The sequence below is a fragment of the Gorilla gorilla genome, chromosome X, assembly GCF_029281585.2.
Source record: "Gorilla gorilla gorilla isolate KB3781 chromosome X, NHGRI_mGorGor1-v2.1_pri, whole genome shotgun sequence".
Taxonomy (NCBI): domain Eukaryota; kingdom Metazoa; phylum Chordata; class Mammalia; order Primates; family Hominidae; genus Gorilla; species Gorilla gorilla.
The window spans coordinates 166,123,069-166,137,431 of NC_073247.2; the positions used below are offsets into that span (position 1 = coordinate 166,123,069).

The window sequence follows — 14,363 nt, forward strand, 5'->3', positions numbered from 1 at the left end:
GTATTTTTTTTTTTTTTTTGAGACGAAGTTTTGCTTTTGTTGCCCAGGCTGGAGTGCAATGGCACAATCTTGGCTCACTGCAACTTCTGCCTCCCGAGTTCAAGTGATTCTCCTGCCTCAGCCTCCCAAGTAGCTGGGATTATAGGCGCCTGCCACCACGCCTGGCTAATTTTTCTTTTTTGAGACGGGAGTCACGCTGTCACCCAGGCTGGAGTGCAGTCATGTGATCTCAGCTCACTGCAAGCTCCGCCTCCCGGGTTCACGCCATTCTCCTGCCTCAGCCTCCCGAGTAGCTGGGACTACAGGCGCCCGCCACCACGCCCGGCTAAATTTTTGTATTTCTTAGTAGAGACGGGGCTTCACCATGTTAGCCAGGATGGTCTTGATCTCCTGACCTCATGATCCACCTGCCTTGGCCTCCCAAAGTGCTGGGATTATAGGCGTGAGCCACCACGCCCGGCCACTGTATTGTTTTTTACTTGTACTATTTTTTATTCTTGTATTTTTATTTTTTCCAAGTATTTCCAATCTGTGGTTGGTTGAATCTGTGGACATGGAACCCCCATGGATATGAAGGGCCGACTGTATGCTAGTCTGTCTCCTGGAGATGTTTGCAATTTTCCATAGCAAGTCTAAAGAGTGAAGTGTGTATGATCCTGCAGTGGATCCATCATTACACATTTTTGTCCAAACCCATCGAACGTCCAACAGCAAAGTGAAGCCTCATGCGAGCACCGATACTGGTTCATTGACAGCAACAGATGGGAAGCTGGGGGCTGGCAGGGGGCACACAGGAACTCTGACCTTTTCACTCAGTTTTGCTGTGAACCTAAAATGGCTCTAAGAAAGAAAGTTTACAAAAATAAAAAAAAAAAAAAAGGAATGGAATACACGTAGAAAGTTCCTGGTGCAGAGGCAGGACTGGGTGTTTGCTGTGTGACCTTTTCAGTCCTGGCATCACCATGTCCCTCCACTTTTGTCTTATGAGGCTCTGTCTGCGCTCTGCACTCTTCCTGGGATTGGCTCCTAAGTCCATCGCCCCTAACGTGGCCCCATGAAGGACACCACAGTGCCTCCCATCTAGGAACTGCCTTCTCTCCTTTCGCTGAACTGAGACTGCTTCTGGGCCTCTGGATTTGATATTCCAGCAAAATTGCTTCTAATTTGCTGGCTCTCGCTTAGCAAAGGGAGATATTAACCGTAACCTGGGAGAGACGCAAAAAGCCCAAGTGACTCGACCCCTCACAACCCTGACTTCAAAGGCAGCCGAAGTCTGTGGGCGACATGTGCTCTTGGATGATGATGGGGTGTGGTGGGGGCCTGGGCTGGTGTTAATCCCTGTCCCTGTCCCTGTCCGTACAGGCCTGCACTGGGTCAGAGGGAGTTGTTGAGTTTCCTGCAGCCCCTGAATGTGGAATCTTCTCTGCCAGACAAAAAGAGTCCCACTGCTCTGTTCACTGCTTGAGTCACATCTCAGTCGCAGCGGGGCCTGTTGGTGGCAGGAGCCCTGGAGACAAAAGGCCGTCTGCTCGGGCTGTGGGAGCAGGTTGGTTAAGACTCTGGAATCTGTCCTCCCGCACACCAGAGGACAGCGCCACCTCTGACTCCGCACTGACAACAGCATCTGAAGGCATTTCTTCTGTGGGGCCATCACTTTATTAAGGGGTCATCTAGAAGGTGGGCCCCCTGACAAACCGCGGGACTGTGATCGGGCTCCAGCTACTTCACCACCCCGGGCCAGCCTGCTCCAGGGGTCCCTTCCTGCTGAGAGCAGGCGAGAGGCAGTCAGGCTCATGAAGCAGCCACCGGGTTTGGCTCACTGGAAGGAATCACACTGGAAACATGTTTAGCCCGCAGTGCAGAGTGGCTCCAGAAGGGAGAGGTTCTGGAAGACGCCGCAACCTGCCGGCCTGCTCCCAGAGTTGCACAGTGAGGGGCAGGCACCCAGGGCCGTTCCAGGACTCAGGATGGGGACAGAGATGGCGTGAGGAATGGAGGACAGGGCTAGATGGGCTGACCGGGGGGAACAGTGTTACGAAAAGGAGGCGGGTACCCTGGGCTCCCGTGACAAACTGCGGCAGGGCTAGCCCCTGCAGCCCCCATAGCCCCCACCACCTTGAGACCACGTTCTGGTCACTGCCTCGGAGCCCCGATGTGTTGGGGCCAGGGAGCGCTCCTGCCCGCGCGTGGGGTGTGAGCCTCAGCCTCTGTCCACCCGGCAGCGCGCGTGCCTCCCTTGGTCTGGCCTCCCTCGGCCCGGTCCTGGCGCTGGCCGTGCTAGCTGGCCGTGCTTCTCCGAGGGATACAGCCTTCCATCTCCAGCGCCTCGGGCCAGCCCTCGTACTTGTTGCTGTGCTTACTGTTCTTCACGTGCTGCGGGGAGGGGAGCAGAAAGTCATGACCTTGGCCCTCAGGGACAGGGGACAGGAGTGGACCAGGACCCAGGCTGTCAGTCAACTGTGCTGTGTTGGCCAACGGTGTACTCTCAGGGCACTTGGCCCCTCCACCCATCCCAGGGAAACATGGCATCAGCTGCACTGGCCCACCCCTCATAGCTGGACTGGGGACGGTCCCCTGCTGGGGCATGAGCAGCTGGGGAGCCTCGTCGCATGCAGGCAGAAGGGGCGACGGGCTGCCCTGGTGGGGGTGATGCCAGGCACCCACCATACCTGCTCAAAGGGGCTCTTGTTCTGCACACCCTTGGCCCCGACAAACACCCAGCTGTCCCGGAAGGCCAGCTCCTTGGCGTTCCTGCTGCCCAGCTCACTGAAGAGCTTTCTGGTCTCTTCATTCATCCTGCAGCATGGGAGGAAGGGGTGTCAGCTGTTGCTGCAGAAGGGCAAGGCTGAGGCTGGCCTCCCCAAGCACCTACTTGGTGGCTGGGTCGTCGTAGGATGCCACGAACACCAGGGTGCCTTCGTGCAGTGGCCGAATAAACTTCAACAGGTCGTTGACATCTGGGGGGGCAGGTGCCACGGAACAGGGGTCATCAGGCACCACTGAGCACCCTCCCACAAGCCCGTTCTCCAAACAAGGAAACAGAAGTAGGGATTGGGCCTGGGACATGCCCCACCAAGGGACAGACTGAGGCATCCCCGTGACCTCCCACAGCCTCCAGACCAAGCTGGCGATGCCCCTGTCCTTTCTGAACCCACGGAGGTGACTGAGAAGCTCCAAGTACAGACAGAGAGAGCAGTGTCTCAGGGGAAGCTGCCCAGGTCATTTTGCTGCAGTCAAAATGCAAGATGCTGCGCTGCAACTCACCTCCGGCCCACATGTCAAAGGCCCGGGCCTCGATGAGCTCGCCGCTGACCCCTGTGTCAGGAGGGAGGGGCCCTGCTGGGTAAGCCAGGCCAGCCTCAGGGCACGGCAGGCGGGTAGCACGGGGGGGGGCAGCCCTTCTGGAAGCTTTCAAACAGTCCCCCAATATTCATCCATTTGTTCAGGCAGCTGCATCCCACCCCAAGCCGTGGTGCCTCTGTCTGGCATTTGAGGCCCTCCGGGGGCTCTCCATGAAGCACCCTCAACCTCCCAGAACTTTCCCTAGTTCTTTATTGCCATCATGCTTTTTTGTTCATTGGGTCACTCCTCTGTGGAGCCTTGCGCTTGCACAGACTCCTTCCCAGGCCTCCCTGGGAGATCTTGAATGGGAGGGGAAGGGAGGGCAAACACCCAGAGGCCTCCTGGGGAGGTAGCAGGGAAGGAGGGCGGCAGGCCACGCTCAGCCAGGGGCCTCACCGTTCACCAGGGCGATGTTCAGCCCGCGGCCCACGTTGTCCTTGACGCTGCTCATCAGCCTAGTTGGGGGGGGTGGGGGGGACGGGGAGATCCCACATGGGCACGTCTGCTCCACTCTCCCTTGCAGACCCGGCCCTGGATCCCCCACTCCCTCCCTGATCCCCAGTCACCCCAGGGAGCTCACATCTTGTCCTCGAGGCAGATCTTGGGCCCAATGACGTTGGCGGCCCCGCTGACCACGCGAAAGGCCAGGTGCTCCTCAGGACACGGCTGGGGCAGGCCACACTTGTACTTCCTGGCCCGTGGCGCTGGGCAGGGATAGCAGGTGTTATCCATGGGCCTGGCCCTGAGGTCACCTGAGATCTGAAGGGGAGGTCAGGACCAGCACACATGGTAGAACAAGTGACCGCAGAGCAGGACACAAGTAGGGGGATGTGGCTCAGGCCGAGGCTGGGGACACTTCCATACTCTGTGTCCTACTGGTGAGGCCACAGGGACCCAAGACAGAAGGATTTTCTGTTACTGGTGGGAGAAAAGAAAGGATGCTGAGGGCTGGCCTGGGCCACTGCACAGCCAGGAACAAAGCAGGGGTGAAGTAAGTCAGGCTGGCGGTCTAGCTGCATGGATGAGGCCAACCTGAGCAAAGGCAGTGTGGCAGGGGGTAGTGTGGCAGGGGGTGCAGCCTGTCTCCCGATTTTGATGGGGGTTGGTTGGGAGGACTGGAGCAGGATGGCTTCTATTATGGGTTGAATTCTGTCCCCTCAAGGTATGCTGAAGTTCTAATCTCTGGTACTTCAGAACGTGATGTTTGCAAATAGGGCCTTTGCAGTTCAGATGGGGTCATACTGGAGTAGGTTGGGTCCTTAATGCAACACGACTGATGTCCTTATAAGAACAGAAGTGACAAAGACACACAGAGGGAAGACAGCCATGGTACAGTGGAGGAAGAGACAGGAGTGACACAGCCAGAGGCCAAGGTATGCCTGGGGCCACTGGAACCTGGGGAGGTCAGGAAGGACCCTCCTGTAGAACTTTCAGGGTGAGTGCCGCCCTGCTGACACTTTGATTTCAGACTTCTGGCTTTCAGAATGGGGAGAGAATCCATTTCTGTTGTTTAAGCCACCCAGTTGAAATGGCAGTTCCAGGAAATGGATACAGGTTTTGGCACCAGGAAGTGTGGTGCTTAGGTAACAAATACCTAAAAATGTGGAAATGGCTTTGGAACTGGGTAGTCAGTAGAGGCTTGTCTTAGTCCATTTGCTGCTGCCATAACAGAATACCACAGACTGGGTAATTTATAAAGACAACAGATTCATTTGGCTCATGGTTCTGGAGGCTGGGAAGTCCAAAAGCATGGCGCTGGCATCTGGTGAGGGTCATCCCGTGGCAGAAAGGTGGAAGGTGGAAGCAAGCATATGAGACGCAGGAAAAAAGGGGGCTGAACTTCAAGGTAACTAACTCACCCATAATAATGGCATTCATCCATTCATGAGGGCAGAGCCCTCATGACGTAACTACCTCAAAAAGGCCCTCCTCTCAATACCAATACATTGACAAATTTCAACATGAGTTTTAGAGACGACATTTAAACCATATCAAGGCTATAGAAGTTTGAGGTACATGTTAGAAAAGGTCTGGATTGCCTTTAAGAGACTGTTGGTAGGAGTATGGATGTTAAAGGTAATTCTGGTGAGAGGAGGGGAGAGCAATAGAGACAGCCTCTGTGGTCTTAGAGAATACAAATATCATCAAGAACAGAACGTTGCTAGAAACATGAATGTTAAAGGTGCTTTTGGGTTGGGTGTGGTGATTCATGCATGTGATCCCAGCACCTTGGGAGGCCAAGGCAGGAGCATCACATGAGGCCAGGTGATCAAGACCAGCCTGGGCAACATAGTGAGATCCCGTCTCTACAAAAAATACAAAATAAGCTGGGTGTGGTGGTGCATGCCTGTAATCCCAGCTACTCAGGAGGCTGAGGCAGGAGAATCACTTGAGCTATGATTGCACCACTGCCCTCCAGCCTGGGTGAGAGAGCAAGACCCTGTCTCAATACATTCAAAAAATAAATAATAAAAAATAAAACATTAGCTGGGTGTGGTGGCACATGCCTGTAGTCGCAGCTACTTGGGAGACTGAGGTGAGAGGATCGCTTGAGCCCAGGAGTTTGAGCTTACAGTGCACTGGGATGATACCACTGAACTCCAGCCTGAGCAACAGAGTAAGACCTCTGTCTCTACCAAAAAAAAAAAAAAAAAAAAAAAAAAGGTGCTTTTGGTTAAGCCTCAGAGGAAAATGAGGGACATGTTATTGAGTTATTGGGCGCTGGAGGAAAGCTGATCCTTGTTATAAAGGAACTTGGCCCAGGTGTGGTGGCTCACGCCTATAATCCCAGCACTTTGTGGGGCCAAGGCGGGTGGATCACTTGAGGTCAGGAATTCGAGACCAGCCTGACCAACACGGTGAAACCCCATCTCTACTAAATATGAAAATTAGTTGGGTATGGTGGCAGGTGCCTGTAATCCCAGCTAATCAGGAGGCTGAGGTGGGAGAATCGCTTGAACCCGGGAGGCGGAGGTTGCAGTGAGCCAAGATGGCTCCACTGTACTCCAGCCTGGGTGACAGAGCAAGACTCCGTCTCAAAAAAAAAACAAAAAACAAAAAACTTGGTTGAATTGTGTTCTAGTGTTTGGTCGAAAGGAGAACGTGTAAGTGCTGGGTGCTGAACTTGGATATTCAGCTGAGGAGATTTCCAAGCAGTGTTGAGAGCATAGCCTGACTTCTCCTTGCTGCTTATAGTAAAATGTGAGAGATATAAGGAAGAAACTGTTGAGCACAAAGGAGCCAGAAAGCGAAGATGTGGAAAATTCTTGGCCTAATCATATTACAAAAACTGCAAAAGTGTCCCCTGGACAGAACAGCAAGGCTGTTCAAGCGTTTGCCCCAGAGCTGAGGTATGTGACTCGTGGGTCCACTCAACCCTTTCAGCAGAAATCTACAATGAAGATGGGGTTATCTAGGAAGCGTCTGTGGGAAAACTCTCTGATTTTATAGCTTGGGCCTCTATAACTTGCACAAGAGACCAACAAGGCTCTTGAGAATCTGACACCAGCAGAAACACTGCCGGCCTGGAGTGAAGGGGGCAGAGATGAGATGAAGGGAAGGAAGGGTGGCCCCGAAGGTGGGGCTGTCTCCTGTTTCAGAGCATGGGGTCATTCCAGCAGGCCCAGAAGAAAGAATCTCAGGCCACAGAGGATTCCCCTCAGGCCTTGAAACCAAATGAATTTTGCCCTGCTGGGCTTTGGACTTGCTTGGGACGGGTGACCTCTTTCTTCCTTCCAAGTTGCCCTTTTGCAGTGGGAGTATCTATCCTAGGCCTGCCCCACCGTCATATTCTGGCAGGAAGTAACTTGGCAGGAAGTAACTTGTTTTCTAGGTTGACAGTGGCAAGCAGCCCCCGTGGACCACCACAGCTGGTTTGGGGAGGAATAAATGGAAAACCGAAGCCCTACGGGACTGGGGGCAGGCAGGGATGTCACAAAGGGGAGGAGCAGGGAGGTGACAGGGGCCTTACCTGCAGTCACCGAGCTCTCTGGACCTGTGGATACAGAGTGGTTTCTGTTAGTGTGGAGCCTCCCAGGGCCTGCGGCAGGGCAGCCTGGCCCTCCTTACACCGCGAAGTGTAGACACAGGCAGTCAGGCTCAGGGGCCGGGGGCTAAGCCAGGCCGACCTTGGCATGCTTCCTGCTCAAGTGTAAGTCATGTTCAGATGAAAAACTCCCTACTCTAGGAACAGGGGGAAATGGAATTAGAAAAACTACTTAGATGACCTGGCCGGGCATAGTGGCTCATGCCTGTAGCACTTTGGGAGGCTGAGGCGGGTAGATTGCTTGAGCCCAGGAGTTTGAGACCAGCCTGGGCAACATGGTGAAACCCCATCTCTACTAAAAATACAGTAATAATAATAATAATAATAATAATAATAATAATAATAATAAGCCGGGTTTGGTGGTGCGCACCTGTAGTCTCAGCTACTCGGGAGGCTGAGGCACTAGAATCGCTTGAACCCAGGAGGTAGAGGTTGCAGTGAACCGAGATCGCACCACTGCACTCCAGCCTGGGAGACAAAGTGAGACACTGTCTCAAACAAACAAACAAAAAAGTACTTAGGTGACCTATTACCAGTCAACAAGGTGTAGAGTCCCCTCTCCATCTCAGAGCCTGCAGGGAGCAACCGGGGCATCACTCCCCATGTTCAGTAGAAGCTCCCTGCCCCTTACTCTGGCCCTACTGACTCCAGTTGGGCATATAATTCTAGTGATCAGGTATTGGCTTTCCTAGATGAAGCAACTGGGTGTTGGGGGAGGCTGCGCCTGATGCCCAGAGACAGACTGGGGACAGCCAAAGGTAGCCTGCCAGGGAGGAGATAGAAAACCCAAGTCAACTCCCAACCCAGAGCCTCAACCACAGGCCCAGGTGGCCACCTTGGTGGCCTCCAGAGAAGGATAAGGCGGGGTCCCACACTCACTGGTGAAGAGTTGCTGGATGCGAGGAAAGCCACTGCCAGGCCCACCCAGGAGGATGCTGACCACGATCCATGTGACACCCACACTGACGACTAGGACCACAATGCGGAGAGGGCCTGGAGGCAGGATAGACACAGGGTGGGGTCACCTCAGATACCAGCGAACCCCAGAATGACCCCATAGCCTTGCATGACTGGATCTCCCCTGCCACTTGGGAAGAAGTGGCTGGAGGACAAGGAGGTGGAGACCTGTTGCCTTCCACCAGGGCTGAAAGGGAGACTTGAGCTCCCTGGCAGGTGGAAGGAGGAAATTGAGTTCAAATCCCAAGGCTGCTGGGTTTGGTTCTCCCTGGCGGGTCTGGGAGGGGGCCTTCCAGAACTCTCTGCTCAAGAAGGGCTCCAGCCCTCTTTCCAAGAACCCCCTCAACTTCCTGCCTCTGAAACCACCAATATATTTGGGCATCCACCTGCCCCTCCTTTCCTCCTGTTCTGAGGGAGAAGGGTCCCTACTCCCTTTTAAGACCAGTCCCAGCCGGGCGCAGTGGCTCACGCCTGTAATCCCAGAACTTTAGGAGGCCGAGGCAGGTAGATCATGAGGTCAGGTGTTCGAGACCAGCCTGACAAAGATGGTGACCCGGCCTCTACAGAAAATACAAAAATTAGCCGGGCATGGTGGCGCGCGCCTGTAATCCCAGCTACTCAGGAGGCTGAGGCAGGAGAATCAGTTGAACCTGGGTGGCGGAGGTTGCAGTTAGCCGAGACCATGCCACTGCACTCCAGCCTGGCGACAGAGTGAGACTCTGTCTCAAAACAAAAACAAAAACAAAACCAAACAAAACCAAAACAACAACAGTCCCGTCATCTGCTGGGACCTGGATTGCAAGCTCCCCAGCCTTCTCTGATTTCTTGTAATAGTGATCACTCTCTCTAGCTCGCTCTTTCTCCTGTATTTTCAACATCTCCAATGTTAAGGAAGCAAAGAAAACACTCTTCTTCAAAACCACATCCCCATCCTCTTTCCCCTAACCTTTCTTTTCCCTGTCAACCCCCTCAAAAGTCATCCATACTCATTCCATCATCTCACCTCCTACTCCCTCCCACCCTACTCCAGTCTGGCCTGGCTTCCACCACCTCACCAAATCAGCTTGTTGCCAAGGCCACTGATGACCTTTGTGGTGTCACCACTCCTGGTGACCTGTCAGCCTTGATCTTCCTTGACCTCTCAGTGGGCTGCCCATGTCCTCCTGACAGAAGCACTAACTTCTCTGCTGGCTTTCTGGACAGCACACTCTCCTGACCCAATCTCTCTGGACACTCCTCATTCTCCTTAGTTAGATCGTCTCCTCTACCCTCCCCTTAAAAGCTGGACTTTCCCAGGCTTCCATCTCAGGCTGCCTTCTGGTCCCTACCTGTAGTGTCTTTTTATTTTTTTTATTTTTGAGACGGAGTCTTGCTCTTGCCCCCCCAGGCTGGAGTGCAATGGCGTGATCTCGGCTCACTGCAACCTCTGCCTCCTGGGTTCAAGCGATTCTCCTGCCTCAGCCTCCCAAGTAGCCGGGATTACAGGCGCGCACCACCGTGCCTGGCTTATTTTTTTTTTTGAGACAGAGTCTTGCTCTGTCGCCCAGACTGGAGTGCAGTGGCGTGATCTTGGCTCACTGCAAGCTCCGCCTCCTGGGTACACGCCATTCTCCTGCCTCAGCCTCTCTGGTAGCTGGGACTACAGGCGCCCGCCACCACGCCCGGCTAATTTTTTTGTATTTTTAGTAGAGACGGGGTATCACCATGTTAGCCAGGATGGTCTTGATCTCCAGACCTCGTGATCCGCCCGCCTCGGCCTCCCAAAGTGCTGGGATTACAGGTGTGAGCCACCGCACCCGGCCATGCCTGGCTAATTTTTGTATTTTTAGTAGAGACGGGGTTTCACCATCTTGGCCAGACTGGTCTTGAACTCTTGACCTCAGGTGATCCACCCGCCTTGGCCTCCCAAAGTGTTGAGATTACAGGCGTGAGCCACTGCGCCCAGCTGTCTTTATTTTTTTGAGACGGAGTCTCGCTCTGTCGCCCAGGCTGGAGTTATGCGGTGGCGCGATCTCGGCTCACTGCAAGCTCAGCCTCCCGGGTAGCTGGGACTACAGGCGCCCGCCACCACGCCCGGCTCATTTTTTTGTATTTTTTTAGTAGAGATGAGGATTCACCATGTTGGCCAGGCTGGTCTCGAACTCCTGACTTCAAGTGATCCTCCCACCTCGGCCTCCCAAAGTGCTAGGATTACAGGCGTGAGCCACCGCGCCCGGCCTGTAGTGTCTTTTAAGATGATGTCATCTACTCCTAGCTCTTTAATTAACCACCATGTGTCAATGACTTTCTATTTTCTAGTTCCAGCCGTGGCCTCTCTTGAAACCACTCCCTGCCAGCTGGTTCCTCAGTGGCCAGCTCCACCTGGATATGTCCACAAAGTTACCACCTTAGCAAGTCTGAAGTCCAATTCCCGAGTTGTTTCTACTCTCCACCCCGCCCCAACCTATCCCTCCCCAAGGATCTTCATCTTACTTGTCCAGGTGACAGTAGGGCTGTCATCGGGTTCATGTCGAAGCCCACAGCCACTTTTGTCACTTCCCCTCTAAGACCACGCCTCTCCACCTGGACTGCCCACCTCCTCTCTCTCACCACTCATTTTCCAAAAAGCAGCTGGTCTGCTACCTGCGTTGGGAGATACTGACTATACTAATCCTCATGTCATAGCTCGGGGAGCTGACGTCCTCAGAGGTGAAAGGATTTGGTTAAGGTCAAGGAACGAGTGTTTGTGCAGAGTCCTCCATTTCCAAAACCAAACCCAGTGGTTCACCCGGGCCTCTCCAGACACAGATGTCGCGACGCTGGGCCTCCAGCCAGGTGCCCTTTTCAACTCCCTCCCGTTCGCTGTGGAAGCCACCCACCTGCCAACCTCATGTCCACTTCTCCTGCTGGGTTGGGACCGCCGGCAAGTGCACTGTTTGGGGGCAAAGCGGAAGAACAGGTTTGGGTGGGGGTCAGGGGCAAGCCTGTGCGGGACCCCTGCTGGGGGCGGGCGCGATCGGTGCTACGGACCTGTTTGTCCAGCCGCCCGGCCAGGCAGGGCTCCTCGGAAACGCGCGGGGAAACCCTGCCTGGCCAGGAGGGGCCTCAGGAACCCGTTGGCTCACGATCTTGCCCACAGGAGCCTCCGGGGCCGGGACGAAGATGTGGTTCTCCTGGGCTCGGGCCGTTCCTCCGGGCCTGGGGGCTGGCGACGCGGGCCGGGCCGGAGATTTCTCTGGCCGTGGGGAGACGTGGGCTCGGTCAGGGAGGTTCCCTGTCAGGCCCGCCGACCCGCTCCGCCCCGGGAGAGGACGCAAGGCCGCTGCGCAGGGTGGCCAGGCAGGCCCGGCAATGGCGGCTAAGGGCGGGGCCACAGCCCGTCGGCTCCGCCCCCGGCAGCAGCGGCGCCTTCTGGCTCCACGCAGGCCCCGCCTCCAGACCCGCCTCTACCGCTCGCGCTGGCCGCCGGATGGGAGGGGCCTGAACCTGTCCCGCCCCGAACCTGTCCCGCCCCTGGATCCCTCGTCGGCCCCGCCTCCGCAGTGCGTTCAGGCTGAACCCACCGGCCGCCGAGTGGGAGGGGCCCACGTCGGTCCCGCCCCGGAAGTCTCCCCTCGGCCCTTTCTCGGGTGGGAGAGCCCTGCCTACCCAGGCTTGGAGGGCTGGGGCTGCGCTTGCACCTTGAGGTCAGATTTGTGAGTCGTGGGAAGACGCAGATGGATCTGGGGCAGAATTAGAACCTGTTCCAAAGTTGATCCATGCGCTTTGTAAAGGCAAGGGAGGTACAGAGGCGCAGATAGGGAAGACCGCAGGATCCAGCGTGAGCCTCTGGCTGCGTTTCCTTAGGGTCTGTTTTCTGTCCAGAAGCGCGTTCCTGCTGTCTCTCGTTATCACTTTTATAATGGGACGGGGCGTCTCAAACTATTTCGACATCCTTGAAAACTCTTGCCTGCTCCGCCTGCCTGATCTCTAACACCCTCCTCCTCAGAGCTGCTCAAGCTGTGTTGTTTACGCCACACCCCACCCTAAAAGCAGAGGAGAATACAACTTTCGGGGGCAGTGGAGGGGGGAGTTTAGTGCTATAACCCGAGGCTTTCACAGCAAACCAGAATTTATTTTGAGGCCTGTCAGGTTCAGCTTTCAAGTCACGTGACTTTCGCGTCCTACACAACTCTTATTTTCACTTGAAAACAAGTGTGACGTCGTGAATTCCCTAACAATAGGAAAAAAGAAGGCTCCAGAAAGAGCGGTGCTTGGCTTTCCCAGCGGCTCCAAGCGGTGCCCGGCACCCAGCTGGCTGTATGGACCTGGGGTGGTCTCCGGCCGCAGGCAGACGCGGCCCTTCGGCCTTTCTCCAGTCACCCCAATTCTCCCTGACTGCCTGGCTGTCTCCCCTCCGCGCCTGCCCGCACGCTGCCCCCAACACTGCCCGGGCTCCCTCTGCCCATGAGAACACGGGTCAAGCTCCCGTCCCTTCTGCCCTGCCGGCTGCCCCAAGTGCGCCCTGACCACCTACTGCGCTGGCATGGCCGGGGCCACCCTGACAGCTGATCCATCATCTGTCTGGAGAGCAGCAGCAGGGCCGAATGAGAACCACGGAAACCTCCCTGCCCTTTGACCCAACTTACGGGAATCTCCTACCCTTAGGGAAACAATGCAAAATATAGAGAAAGTTTATAGAGCCGGGCATGGGAGAGCCCTGGTTAGAATCCAGCAGTTTCTATACTGGAGTACTCAACAGGGTCAAGGTCCCTTTCAGCTGCCTGCTGCTGGGGCCAGGGCTTTGCATTTGCGTTTTGTCATGGAATTTGACAGCCTCTCAAGTAATTATGGTAACGAATCTTGGGCTCCATGCCCTCCTCAGGGGGGCCCAGTCGAAGAAGCTCCAGGTTACTCACACCCTTGAGCTGCCAGCCGGTGTTTTTCAAAGACAATATTTACATGTTGTTCAGAGCAGGCATTTATGAAAGTGTTGCTTTAATGAGTCCCCCTGAGCATTCCGAGACAACTCTCCCTTCCTTGGGGACACCACGTGGGTGATGGGCCAGAGGCCTGGGATTCAGTTCCACGTCTTCCGTGCTTCCTGGGGCAGCCTTGCAAAAGTCCCTTATTTTCTCTGGGATGGTTTGGATTCCTGTGGGGGTCTGGCCAGCACGGTGACTAGAGCACATGGTCTGTCACCATCCAGGCCAACGTCCTGGGGTACACTCACAGTCATCTGTTCTTCCAGGTCAGCCCTCATAGATCAGGGCAGCTTCAGCAGTTCTCAAATAGCAGATGTTACAAAATGGGGGCGGGCAATCCTGCAGCAGACGTCTCTGCACTTTCTGTTAGAAGGACACCCCAGGTATTTTTGAGCACTGTTCTGAAGATGGAAAAATCCAGAGTATACATACACTTAAAGCTGGGAGGGGCACCTGCCGGGGAGAATGCATAAGGGATAGAAACAAAAACAGAGGGCCAAAGCCTCTGCCAGGCAGAAGACACTGAGTTCTCAGCAAAGAGAACACCTTTCAGTGCTGTGGTCAAAGGGATGTCAAGCCTCCTGAGGCCCGGAAAGAGCAGGAAACTGAGGGCAGAATTGGAAAAAATCAAGTTACAGACACACACGACAGGATAACCTCTATACAGAAAGGAGCACACCCAAAATAATACTATATATTTATAGATGTACTTTTGTATTGGGGTAAGACACATATAACATAACATTTGCCATCCAAATCATTTTAAGTATACGATCCTGTGGCATCAGTTACATTCACAATGTTGTACAACCATCACTACTATCTTTTTGTGTGTGTGTATATTACTTTTTTTTTTTTCCCCGAGACAGAGTCTTGCTCTGTCTCCAGGCTGGAGTGCAGTGGCTCAATCTTGGCTCACTGCAACCTCTGCCTCCCAGGTTCAAGCAATTCTCCCGCCTCAGTCTCCTAAGTAGCTGGGATTACAGGCGCCTGCCATCATACCCAGCTAACTTTTATATTTTTAGTAGAGACGGGGTTTCAACATGCTGGCCAGGCTCGTTTCAAACTCCTGAGCT

General features: G+C 54.6%; 1 protein-coding gene across 15 annotated transcripts; it reads right to left on the minus strand.

The window, feature by feature from the left end:
* Positions 1-1,633: 1,633 nt before the first annotated feature.
* On the minus strand, positions 1,634-11,747 carry FAM3A (FAM3 metabolism regulating signaling molecule A). Of its 15 annotated transcripts, none has more exons than XM_004065133.5 (10): positions 11,354-11,747; positions 11,203-11,255; positions 8,267-8,380; positions 7,313-7,336; positions 3,923-4,046; positions 3,739-3,797; positions 3,265-3,315; positions 2,873-2,957; positions 2,670-2,796; positions 1,634-2,373 (listed from the first exon to the last, which is right to left on the minus strand). In XM_004065133.5, the coding sequence occupies exons 2-10, from the start codon at positions 11,213-11,215 to the stop codon at positions 2,278-2,280; spliced, it is 693 nt and encodes a 230-aa protein (XP_004065181.1). In that variant the 5' UTR covers positions 11,216-11,255; positions 11,354-11,747; the 3' UTR covers positions 1,634-2,277. The 15 variants fall into 15 exon arrangements, with proteins under 15 accessions (XP_004065181.1, XP_018874450.1, XP_063559385.1 ...); XM_019018905.4 differs by having other exon boundaries at positions 3,265-3,336; XM_063703315.1 differs by lacking the exon at positions 11,203-11,255 and adding an exon at positions 7,758-7,855 and having other exon boundaries at positions 3,265-3,408; positions 11,354-11,713.
* Between the last annotated feature and the right edge of the window lie 2,616 nt (positions 11,748-14,363).